General features: G+C 36.7%; 2 protein-coding genes across 2 annotated transcripts; both read left to right on the top strand.

Annotated features, from left to right (window-relative positions):
* Positions 1–332: 332 nt before the first annotated feature.
* Positions 333–8,371, top strand: LOC142536714 (putative leucine-rich repeat receptor-like serine/threonine-protein kinase At3g14840). Its single transcript, XM_075641995.1, has 24 exons — positions 333–799; positions 1,015–1,189; positions 1,552–1,623; positions 1,712–1,780; positions 1,893–1,964; positions 2,054–2,125; positions 2,278–2,349; positions 2,433–2,504; positions 2,582–2,653; positions 2,746–2,817; positions 2,898–2,969; positions 3,092–3,163; positions 3,548–3,613; positions 4,083–4,148; positions 4,228–4,260; positions 4,767–4,807; positions 4,889–5,265; positions 5,351–5,546; positions 5,957–6,094; positions 6,368–6,486; positions 6,576–6,786; positions 6,878–7,115; positions 7,244–7,394; positions 7,870–8,371. Exons 1-24 carry the CDS (start codon positions 721–723, stop codon positions 8,254–8,256), a joined length of 2,994 nt encoding a protein of 997 aa, XP_075498110.1. The 5' UTR covers positions 333–720; the 3' UTR covers positions 8,257–8,371.
* Positions 8,372–9,614: 1,243 nt separating this feature from the next.
* Positions 9,615–10,338, top strand: LOC142536716 (dirigent protein 22-like). Its single transcript, XM_075642000.1, has one exon. The coding sequence runs from the start codon at positions 9,701–9,703 to the stop codon at positions 10,256–10,258; it is 558 nt and encodes a 185-aa protein (XP_075498115.1). The 5' UTR covers positions 9,615–9,700; the 3' UTR covers positions 10,259–10,338.
* The last annotated feature ends 1,987 nt before the right edge of the window (positions 10,339–12,325 follow it).

The raw sequence follows: 12,325 nt of genomic DNA, 5'->3' as shown, positions 1-12,325 counted from the left end.
ATTGAACCATAATTTTTGATAGAAACTCACCATGCTCAACCATTAAAACTATATCAGAGAGACGAAGATTTCTTCGTCTAATGTACATACAATGCATGCAATTAATTTCCATCCACTCCCTTCACATCCCCAACCACTTTGAAAAGTCCATGTTGGTTGCTAAGTTTCTCAAGTTTTTTTTTTCTCTGACAAGTTGAAAGGCCGCATGTGCTGAATGTCTTGTTTGTGTATAAATATATAGTTGTATATTTTTTAATTTCAGAAAGATTTTAATAAATTAATTAATCTATATGTTTGATCAATGTAAAACTTGAACAACTAGTCTACAAATATCATATAAACGGAAAATGACATGTATGTATGAGTATTTCGAATTTTTGAGTGAAAAAAGAGTGTCGAATTTCATAAATTTGAGTTGAATTAGAGTACGGTAAATGAAAATTTTCTGGGCTTGGTTGGCTTCTAGTAGCCCTCTCTTTCCGAGTGAAGCTTTTACCGTGTGCATTCGGAGTAAGCAAGAACAAAACGACAAAGTCTTTGGTTGTCCCAAATCTACACACGGTTTTGCTCATTAATTTTCAGATTGCTGCATTTTCAGCTCAGCAATATATGGGGTCAAAATCCAATCTTTCTTGGTTCTGGAGTTTCGAGTTTCTCTGCATCTGTGTTTAGTGTGTACAGTTATATAGGGTCGGATCAATTATCGGTTTCACATCAAGCATGCTGATTCGACGGTTTCTTGCATTCATTTGTATGTTTGTTCTAGCCTCGGAAGCAGCCGTTTTGCCAGCTGATGAAGGTTCGTACTTTATAGTTTATGGGTTTAATGTGCCCGTGGATTTAGAAACTTTGAGGAGCTTATGCAGAAAAGGAAAAGAAAATTGAAAATCTGAGCTTGAATATTTGAGCTTTGAAAAATTATCTATTTTGGGTGTACACCAAGCTGCCTTCTTTCTTGTTTTGATTTTCGACATTCGGTAAAAAGAAAATGCGTGTATGCGTTTGTATTTGCAGTGGAGTCTCTCAAGCTTATAGCAAGGACTTTGGGGAAGACAGATTGGAACTTTGAGGTTGATCCATGCAGCGGTGAATCAGGTTGGAGGACACCAAATCCGATTAGTGGGAGTGAGAATGCAGTCAACTGCAGCTGCACATACGAGAATAACTCCGTTTGCCATATTGTTAGCATGTCAGTATACATTTGCAGCACTCATATATATGTACAGTATAAATATCTCGACTTTAGCTGGGAAGATTCTTCGCAAAAACGGGTTTAAGGTGCTTTGGGATTGATGGAGTTGGAATTAGTAAGCACTCTGCTTGAAAATTTGGTTAAAAAGCACTTCCGTGAAAAGTCACCATCATAAACTTTGTTTGTTGAATGTTTTCTGGTTGAAACCATAACTTCTGACTGAATCATGGTGTATTTCGAGGGATATGGGAATTGAGTCTTAAGAAAGGAGATGTTTATGGGTATATGAAAGCATGAGTGTGAATGGTTTGATCCCTTCCTCCTGTCTTAATGTAATGGAGTTCTCTTCGCAAATGCAGTGTTTTGAAATCCCAAAATCTTGATGGAAGGCTCCCTCCAGAACTTGTGAGACTCCCTTTCCTCCAAGAAATGTAAGTTTGAAGCACATTTTCAGGCATACGTCCCAACAACTAATTTAACCGTCAATGCCTTAGAAGTTTCCAATTACTTTTATTGCAGCGATCTGAGTCGTAACTACCTCAATGGTAGTATTCCTCGAGAATGGGGTTCCACGAAACTCGTACACATGTATGTATATCATTATATCAACTTTGTTTTTTTTCCCTGGTATGAATTTAATTGAAGCAATAGTTTTAGGTTGCCCTCTTCCTACTAAGCACATAATCTTGATTTACTGCAGTTCTCTCCTTGGAAACCGTTTAACGGGTCCGATACCAGAAGAACTAGCCAACATCAGCACGCTTACGGATTTGTAAACCTTTTTTGTTACCCCTCTTGAATTTATCACTTTTTTTAGTTTCCAAGTCTAAATATTTTCCTACCTGTTTAATAACTCTGCAGAGTTTTGGAAGCCAATCAGTTTTCTGGAGCTATACCCCCACAGTTTGGGAATTTGAGTCTCATAGACAGATTGTAAGACCCTTAGATCAGTAAAATTATGAAATTTGGTTCTGTCCCCTCACATTCTTTTTCAGTTTAGGTTGTGGTCTATATGTTTTATTTCTCCTTTTTTGCTTAGTTTGATGATTGATAGCCTGCTGTTATTATTATTATTTTTTTTTAAGGCTACTTTCATCTAACAATTTAACCGGCGAATTACCAAATACTCTGGCAAATTTGACCACATTGACAGATTTGTAAGTTTTTTCCCTGTTTTATTCAATTTCAATTAGTCGTGTTCTCCTCCTTGATAGCAATTCTGAACTTCATATTAATGCAGCCGTATTAGTGATAACAACTTCAGAGGAAGCATACCCGATTTCATAGAAAAGTGGATTAACATTGATAATATGTAAGGCTTGATTGACTCTCGTTTATGTGTTCTTCCTGTATATAAGTTAATATTTACTTTAAATTTGATAATGGCAGAGCGATACAGGCTAGTGGTCTATCTGGACCGATACCTTCCGGTATTTCTTTGCTTACCAAGTTAACTGACTTGTGAGTATAACATATGATCATTTTATTGATCCTATGCATGCACTATTGTTGAAATTACGATAACATCGAGTTTTTGCATCCTGAATATGCAGGAGAATTAGCGACTTGAATGGGGATGAATCGACAATTCCACATCTTAATAACGCAATAGCGCTCGACACGCTGTTAGTGTTATGCTTATACATTGCTCTCTAGCCAAAATATATCTTTGCTTGTGTGTGACTCATTGAATCTTGTGATGCAGAATTTTGAGGAGTTGCAACATCGTGGGTGAATTGCCGATATATCTAGGGGACTTGAAAGCCCTGAAAGTCTTGTCAGTAGAATCCTTTCTTCATTCTTGATGTTTCTGTTTGCTTGATTTCTCTCCTGAAATTATTGATAGTTCTAACTTGTAGCACATCATCTTGAAATTCACATTTTGCACTTCTTATGCAGAGACTTGAGTTTCAACAAGTTAAGTGGACCAATTCCTGATAATTTTTTTGGTCTGGCAGAAACGGATTATGTGTAAGAGTTTTTAGTGCCAAACTTTCTTCTGTTATTTATTTATAAACGAACTGCTATCTGCTATCTGCTGTCTGCTGTAATAGAGTTAACTCCCATATCTGACTTTGAGATGATCTGCCTTTGTAGTTTTAGTGAAAGACTCAATAGTTATAATAAATTCCAGGGATCTTCACTTAGCTTAGTTTCTTCTTAGCTGATCTGCTAACCTCGCAAGGTTTATTGGTGTGATTTCATCGTATCAAATTCGAGCCCAACTTCCTACATAATTAACAAATTTTCTTTCCGGAAATTAGAATAGAAATAATCCTACTTTACCATGAAAAAATTGCTAAAGTATTTCATAGATAGCTTGAGATTTGCTTATGTGTTTTTTTGTTTTGCCAGCTATCTTACTGGGAATTCTTTAAATGGGCCATTGCCTCCTTGGATGCTGAGAACTGGGGATAGCATGTATGTTTTGTTTCCTTGTTAACCAGGAGTAAACTAGCTTACCCCTCGCCCCCTAAATGAATTTTTTTTTTATTTTCTTGTTTATGTTTTCATAAAGGTAAATTCCCACCTAAATCGATCAAACCACCCTCCTTCATCTGGTCTCATCTCCCTTCCCCAAATTATTAGTCTGCCCTGTTAACTTGCCGTTTTCGTTGTTTCCATTTATGTATGTTGTATCCTTGTCCCTTCTTTATATTATTTTTGTCAATGGACGTAACCACATACTGTAGTTTATGTGATCATTTTTAGTTAATACATGTATTTTAGCCATGTTAAATTTGGTAAAGCTAGGAGTTTTTACATTTTCAAGTTCGTTATTGGTCCCAGTCCTCTTTTTTGAAAGGTAGGTTTAATGGGATAAAAAGCCTGTCTGAATGCTCAAAGTCAAGAAACCTTGCAGTTTAACATTTGTTCAATTTGTATGCAGTGACCTATCTTACAACAATCTAACATCTGAAAGTTCAGCTTCAAGTTGTCAGCCACGTGGTGCCCTGTGAGATTCTGATCACTCGACTTACCATATCACTCTCTTTGAATTCCCACATTTCATTGACATTTAACCAAATTTACAGGAATTTGTTTGCAAGCTCGAAGGGGAATACCTCGTGAGTTTTCTGGGGATAGTTAAATTCTTTGTCCTTATTCTTATTATTCAAATGTATTTATCTGATTAGCTGTAGCATGGACTAATCAAAATCAAACATCTTTCGTCCCTACCATCACACAAAACTTATTGAACACTCAGCACTTGTCCACCTTTCGTCCCAAAATTTGAGTATTTTATTTAATCCATTACATTCCAGGTCGAGCATGCTTTTTGGACAAAAATTAGAATTAGGGGTTCTAGAACTGAGTTTAAAACACTCAACTTAGGCAAGTAGGGTGGACACATGCAGCACATATTAGGTTTCCCATTAGTTTTTAATGTGCTTGTGATTGCAAGGACAAGAGATGTTAGAATTTGATGAGTAAGAGACGAACACGAAAGAGAGATTGTAACTGTTTTAGTGAAAAACAATAGGAACTAAAATATTCTTATCCTGTATTACACAAATCATTTTTCTCTGTATCATGATGCTGAATCGTGGTGAATGTCTCTTTGTCTTTCCAGCGGTATTGTTTCCTGTTTAAGAAGCGACAATTGTGAATTAAGTAAGTTTTAATGTAAATTCTTTTTTAACATCACCAACATTCGAGTATCCTTTTTATAATTTTAAAGTTTTTCTCTCTCAGAATATCGCTCTCTGCGCATTAACTGTGGCGGAAGACAAGTGGATGATGATAATGGTGCTACCTATGAAGATGATTCGAATGGTGGTGGACCTTCAAGTTTGTATCGAAGTACTAACTGGGTGAGTAGCAGCACTGGCCATTTCTTGGATGATCAAATCTCTACCGACTCATACATCTCACAAAATGCCTCGAGCATTTCTGGGAACAATTCACAGCTGTATATGGATGCACGGATTTCCCCTCTGTCATTGACTTATTATGGTTTTTGTCTGCTAAACGGAAACTACACAGTAGACCTTCACTTCGCAGAAATCCAGATAACTGATGACAGAACATACAGTAGCCTGGGAAGGCGTATATTTGATGTTTATATTCAGGTACCTGAGTACATATTCGTCAAATTTTACATATTCTGAAACTGCTTGTAGTTTCCAGGTTCTTATTTTGGTCAAATTGTTACAGGGAAATAGGGTGTTGAAAGATTTCAACATTGAAGATGAAGCAGGAGGAGCTAACAAGGGAATCAAAAAAAACTTCACTGCAATCGTGATGGATAACACCTTGGACATCCGATTCCATTGGGCTGGAAAAGGAACAACTGCTCTTCCTCGTAGAGGAGTATACGGCCCTCTCATTTCTGCGATTTCTGTGAATCCTGGTTAGTTGTGTATTATTTCTCTGATTCTCGTGATTTGGACAGTAACAGAATTTGTTTGCTTTGTCAACATGACTTCCAAATCATGGAGACTGCTTCATATCGTAGAAATCAAAATGCAACAATAGTTGTAACTCTAACTTTATAGCAATATATCCTCCACTTTTACACAATCATTCGCCGTTGGATATGGGAAGCGGAAAACAATGTCGAGGATTAACAATTGTCCTTTTTCTATCATGTGTGGTTGTCCGCATGGTATTGTGATAAAAAAAACAGTGTTTAGACATATGTAAAATTTAAATACTGAGTTACACAATTACAATCGTTTATGGTTTTCTGTACATAATTTGTTTTTTGTTTTTGAATTTTTATCACCTTTAAATATCAGTTAACTTTCTCCATATATTCAGATTTTGGACCACCTTCGAATGGCATCTCGGCAGGAGCTATAGTTGGGATAGTTATCGCAGTTCTTTTTATGGCCTCGCTAATTTTTGGTATTCTTTGGTGGAAGGACTGCTTTGTGCGGAAAGACACTTTGGAATATGGTATTGAAATTACTGATTCATTCCTACCTCTTTGCCTAATTTTCTAAGTTTTGGTTTTCGAGTCCATGAATACATTGCACATGCATCATTTCATGCATGTGGTACAAATTAACAACAACGATACAACACGAGTCTTTATCCCATTAAGTGAGGTCGGCTATACGGATCCTCCTATGCCATTGCGCTTTATCAATATTAGCCTATCCATTGTTGTATGTAGTACAAATTAATGGTTGTCTAAATTTGTTTTTGTCTTACAAACTCATTTTGTAGAACTAAGGGGTGTAGACCTGAACACTGGGTCATTTACCCTACGGCAAATTAGAGCTGCCACAAATAATTTTGACCCTGCTAATAAGATTGGAGAAGGTGGTTTTGGTCCTGTATATAAGGTAGCATAAAATAGATTATTTTCCGAGTTTGTTCTCCTTAAATTGCCATCATTACCTTCTCATTCAGTTTGGTATCTGTTTTTCTGAAGGGTTCTCTTTCAGATGGTACCATCATAGCTGTGAAGCAACTTTCTTCCAAATCGAAGCAAGGGAATCGTGAGTTTGTGAATGAAATAGGCATGATTTCTGCTCTTCAACATCCTCATCTGGTAAAGCTATATGGATGTTGTATCGAAGGCAACCAATTGTTGCTTGTTTATGAATTCATGGAAAATAACAGCCTTGCTCGTGCATTATTCGGTATGTTTGATTGATTGCTTGACTCTTTTTTTCCCAAATCCGTGTCACAATTCTTGAACGCGTATCCTTATACTGAGCATGATGTTTGTAGGTCGAGAAGAACATCAGTTGCACTTAGATTGGCCAACAAGGCACAGGATCTGCATTGGTATAGCACGAGGTTTGGCTTATCTCCATGAAGAGTCGAGATTGAAAATCGTCCATCGTGACATAAAGGCTACCAATGTGCTTCTTGATAAAAATTTAAACCCAAAAATATCTGATTTTGGTCTTGCCAAGCTTGATGAAGAGGACAACACGCATATAAGCACCCGCATTGCTGGAACTTTGTAAGTATTGTAAAACTCTGCTACTTTTTGTGTTTGGGAAAGTAATATTTGGCACCTCTCTGTACTACAAATATATGGGAAGAAGTAGTTACGATCACCGCTTCTTACATTTTATAATTCATATTCAGTGGATATATGGCGCCTGAATATGCTATGCGAGGCTATTTGACTGACAAAGCCGACGTATACAGCTTCGGAATCGTTCTTTTAGAAATTGTCAGCGGAAGATACAACACTAGCCTCAGGCCAAAGGAGGAGTCCTTCTACCTTCTTGATTGGGTATATCTAATACGATATGATGCATCTTTATTTGTTCCTTTATTATCGTCTCTCTTTGTCGCCTCCTCTGTAAACATAGGATCAAATTTCACGTGAAATATGCTGAAATATACGAGTTTGCCTGCCACCTTTTTTCCAAATATACTTCTCTATACGCCACCCTGTCAAATTTTTGGTTACTTAGCTTAACATATGAACCAAACCGTTATTTACCGAGTTATGTAGTGGCATAAACCTCTTCCACTAAGGGAGAAGTGTGGGTTCGAACTCACATGAAAGCAAAATCCGCCCACCCCCATCGTAATAAAAAATTATATGGACCGCACCATAAAATTCATTATACCATCTTATCGGTCACGCGCAACACTGCTGATACAAGTCACTCTCGAACAGCATATAGATATTACTGCAGAAACACTTCATACTACACTGTTAACATAGTTCTTGGCATTTCCTCTTCCTTTTCTTTTCTTAGGCTCATTATTTGAGGAGAAATGGAGATTTAATGGAATTAGTTGACCCAAGATTGAAGTCGAACTTCAACAAAAAAGAAGTTACCACAACAATCAATGTAGCTTTCCACTGTACAAATGCAGTGTCTGCAGAAAGACCAAGCATGTCAGCGGTGGTAAGCATACTGGATGGAAAAACTGGTGTCCAGGAGTTTGTTTCGGTCTCGAGTACTTTCTCGATGAACAGTGCGAGTCTTGGGGAAACGAATGGGGAAGGTGATGTACGAAACACAAAGGTTGAGCATAGCCAGAGCATATCGATGGACGTGCCATGGACTAATTCCTCGACATCTACTTCTGATCTGTATCCTCTTACTTTGGACACTGATCACTCGGAAAGCAGATATTAGATTTTCAGGTTTGTGTTGAATCTTGCAGATTGTATGAATACAGTGTAAAAATATTGAACTTCTAAATCCTTTGTGTTATTCAGTAAATTCAAACAAATGGGACCGTTCAACTTTCTCTTTTCTTGATTCCATTAACGACGCTTTGAATTCAACATCGGTTTGAAAATCCATGCAAGGCGAGGTTGAATTTAATTAGTTATGATGGCATTTTGGTAATCACAATATAAAAATAATAAATCAAAATGGAGGATCGACTTTTGAATTTTGATTAATGAACTTAAAAGTAGTTGTTTTTTTAGTAGTATCTTGTTAGACGATCTCACGAATCTTTATTGTGAGACGGGTCAATCCTATCGATATTCACAATAAAAAATAATACTCTTAGCATGAAAAAGCAATTGATCCAAATAATGGATCCGTTTAACAAAATACGATCTGTGAAATCGTCTCACATAAGTTTTTTTCTTGTTTTTTTTTCCTCTTGTGTCTTTGGAGGATTATTATTTTCAGTAGTGTCGTGCGGGAAGAAAATCCCCATTTTTCCAACCTACCCAACACGTTACAAAACATCAAAAAAATATTCATACCTATATTATTTTTTAAAATTCAATAATATCATTATTTTACTATTTCTTGTAAGTTATTAAAACAAAATTGAAGAACTTTCCCAAATATTATTGCGAAAACATAATTAGAATATCCAAACTTTTAGGTCTCAATCCATCGATATACATATGTACTCTATTTTATTAAGGTTGAGAACATGATAATAACTACTTAGGAAAGACACTGACTTTTTCTTCCAACTTTACTCTTATATGATATTATATTACACTTTGGTTTTTTTTTTTTTTAAATTTCAACACATTTTTTTGTTATTTTTTTATTTTAACAAATCAAATATCAATCTAGTCCCTCTATAATTTGTCAATTCTCAATTTAATCTATCGATAATAATAAAAAAGACTGTACATACTATGCGTGTGCAAAATAACTAGCATATATAAATGATTCCATGTATCCATTACATTTATTCTTTGTTTGGGCCCGACTTGACTATAAATAATGGCACTAACGTTGGTTTCTCTCTACCGTTTAAGCTGCACTGCACTCACGAAATTTAACGTTTTTTTAATGATGAGAAAACTCGCTGTCGGTTGCCTTTCATTATATATGTAGAGCCCGAACTACCGTAATAATTTATAAATCACGATAATCAAATAAATTATACGAGATAAATCATTTGTGACGTATTAGTCCGAAAAAAATTGATAAAAATAATCGAATTTTTCATCATTCACCAACTAACTCAATCATAAAACACAAATTTAACACACTTTAGAATATTTTTAGTAAAATGGGATAGTGCGCCGCACATTATATTACAAGTCTCAACTTGTCTAGAGAAAAGAAACTGAGAATTTTGATAATCAAGACAAGTATCATGGCTGCAATTCTTCACATCCTAATATTCTTCATCCTACTCTGTGCCACCGCAACCGGCGACGAGACATCCTACGTCAACACATCGGAGCTCAAACGCAACCAACTGAGAAAAAAACTCACCCATTTCCGAGTATACTGGCACGATATTGTCAGCGGCAGAAACCCAACATCCGTCCCGATCGTGAGACCCCCAGTCGCCAAGAAGTTCACTGGCTTCGGCCAGATCAACATGATCGACAACCCACTGACCACAGAGCCCGAGCTGAGCTCGAAAGTCGTCGGGAAAGCGCAGGGATTTTATGGGCTAGCTTCACAGGAAGAATTCGGATTGTTGATGGCCATGAATTTTGTGTTCACGGAAGGGAAATACAATGGCAGTACCATCAGTATACTGGGGAGGAACGCGGTGTTTAATAAGGTGAGGGAAATGCCGGTGATCGGCGGAAGTGGGCTCTTCCGGTTTGCTAGCGGGTATGCTCAGGCGAGAACGCACTTTTTTGATCTCAAGAATGGAGATGCCACTGTTGAGTATGACGTGTATGTCATGCATTATTGATTAATTACCTTTCCTAATCTCCATGTTTTCTGTCTTGTCAGATTTATGAATAATAATTTAGTAGAAACGCTTCTTGTTAACTTTGATTAGTGTCTTATTTAACTCTTATTCTACGGGGAGTAAAAGTATTGTGCTTTAAAAATCAGACACAAAACTCTCTGTCATACAAGCAAATTCAAATCCAGATATTGCCATAAAATCTGTCACCCAACGCGCAAACTCAAAATCATACCTTCATCCCATCGATCATAACCGATTTACAAAACTATGGATACAACAGCAGAAGAAATGTCTTCGCAAACCAAAGCACAAATCCAAACCAAAACTAACCATTTGCGGGGACAAGTGGAGCTCAAGGAAAAAAAGGAGGAACATCAAGAACTATCTTTATATCTATATTCTTATAAGCTAATATACAACTACTGAAAAAGATCATTGTAGGTGTTAATGGATCTGATTGTATGTCAAAGATGGCGCCTCCGCTTTGAGCTAGCAACACGAGATTCATGATGATTGTAACAGTTCTCCAAGCGCGAGGAGCTAATGTCAGGTACAAACGGACCAGTCAGATGGATCCTGGCATGTCTTAGGACAGTGTAGCCTGGACGCTGTTGGTGTTAGAGTAGATGCCCTGCAAGCCAACGGTTGGCTAGGGAATTTATTGACTCAAGTGAAATAAACAATCTTTATTTTAAAATAATTTAACTTTTTATGTATACCCATGCAAACAGCATAGATAAAGTCCTTGATTATGCTTTAATACAAATGAATCGTAATTCGATGTTGAAACTCATTTGTAAACACTGCATATTCTAAATTCGTTCCTAGTCGATTCAGCCGCCTAAAACAGGGATAAAGGTCGCTTGAGCTCGAGACTAGCATCTGTGATATTGTGTACTGCGTTTCTTGGTAAGGGCATGGAGATGTCCAAACATGCAGATGGGTAGTCATATGATGATTATACTGAACAACCCTCCCTCGGACTTTCCAAGTGGTTATCATTCATCGAGAGGATAAGTCCGTGGTTATGATTGTACACCATTAGTCCTTACGACCCGGGACAACACTGAGGCTCTATATGCTAGGGCTGTGCTTTGACTCGTTTACCGGCTCCAGGAGAGTCATCAGGTGGCGAGGTTGGGTACAGTTGCGACATATATAGGAGCCAGTGCATTGTAGTCGGGGATTCACCGCTCACCTACAGGTGTGGATATCCTGTGTGATCTGATGAAATAATAGTGCATGGAATCTCTGGCCAGAGTATGAGATGTACGTTAGAGAAGGAGTTCTCAAATAGTACACGCGATGCCACTATTATAGTTATCACATAGTTATCGAATTAATATGCAACCCTCGATGAACCAATGATTGCAGATTCGATCGGGATATATGAGATGAAGGGACCGTACTGTACGTTAATCATAATCGAATGGTTCTTGCAACACTATCAGTGATACCTAGGGGATCATGGGGCAATGCTACTAGACGCTCTTACCATGATCCGATGGGTGCAATCAGAAATGAGTTCTGACATTCTTAATCAAGGTGTTGATGAAAAGAATAGGGCTAACTAGGGTAAGCTCGAATAAGAATAAATATTATTCTGAATCACAAAGAGTTGTGAACCCACGGCTAGCTGAATCACTGAACCATTGAAGGTCACACAAGCACTGGATCGTTTGTTCCCGTTGAGAGAATAAATTCAAGGAGTTGAATTTATATTATAATATAGTAAATTCAAGGAGTTGAATTTATGATAATTAAATTTTGAGAAAATAAATTCAAGGAGTTGACTTTATGATATAGTAAATTCAAGAAGTTGAATTTATGAAATTTGGAGAGAATAAATTCAAGGAGTTGAATTTATAAAATTTGTTAATTTAATCTATTAAACTCAAAAGTTGGGTTTATTAAATATTAAATTTTGGATGTGATAAATTCAAGGAGTTGAATTTATAATTTAAATATTAAATTCAAATGTTGAATTTATAATCGATTTAATTTTATTAAACTCAAAAGTTGAGTTTATTAAAAATTAAATTAAATATAGTGGGAAGTATGTTTAAA

The sequence above is a fragment of the Primulina tabacum genome, chromosome 2 (assembly GCF_025594145.1).
Source record: "Primulina tabacum isolate GXHZ01 chromosome 2, ASM2559414v2, whole genome shotgun sequence".
NCBI lineage: Eukaryota > Viridiplantae > Streptophyta > Magnoliopsida > Lamiales > Gesneriaceae > Primulina > Primulina tabacum.
This window is presented reverse-complemented; position numbering and strand designations above follow the sequence as displayed.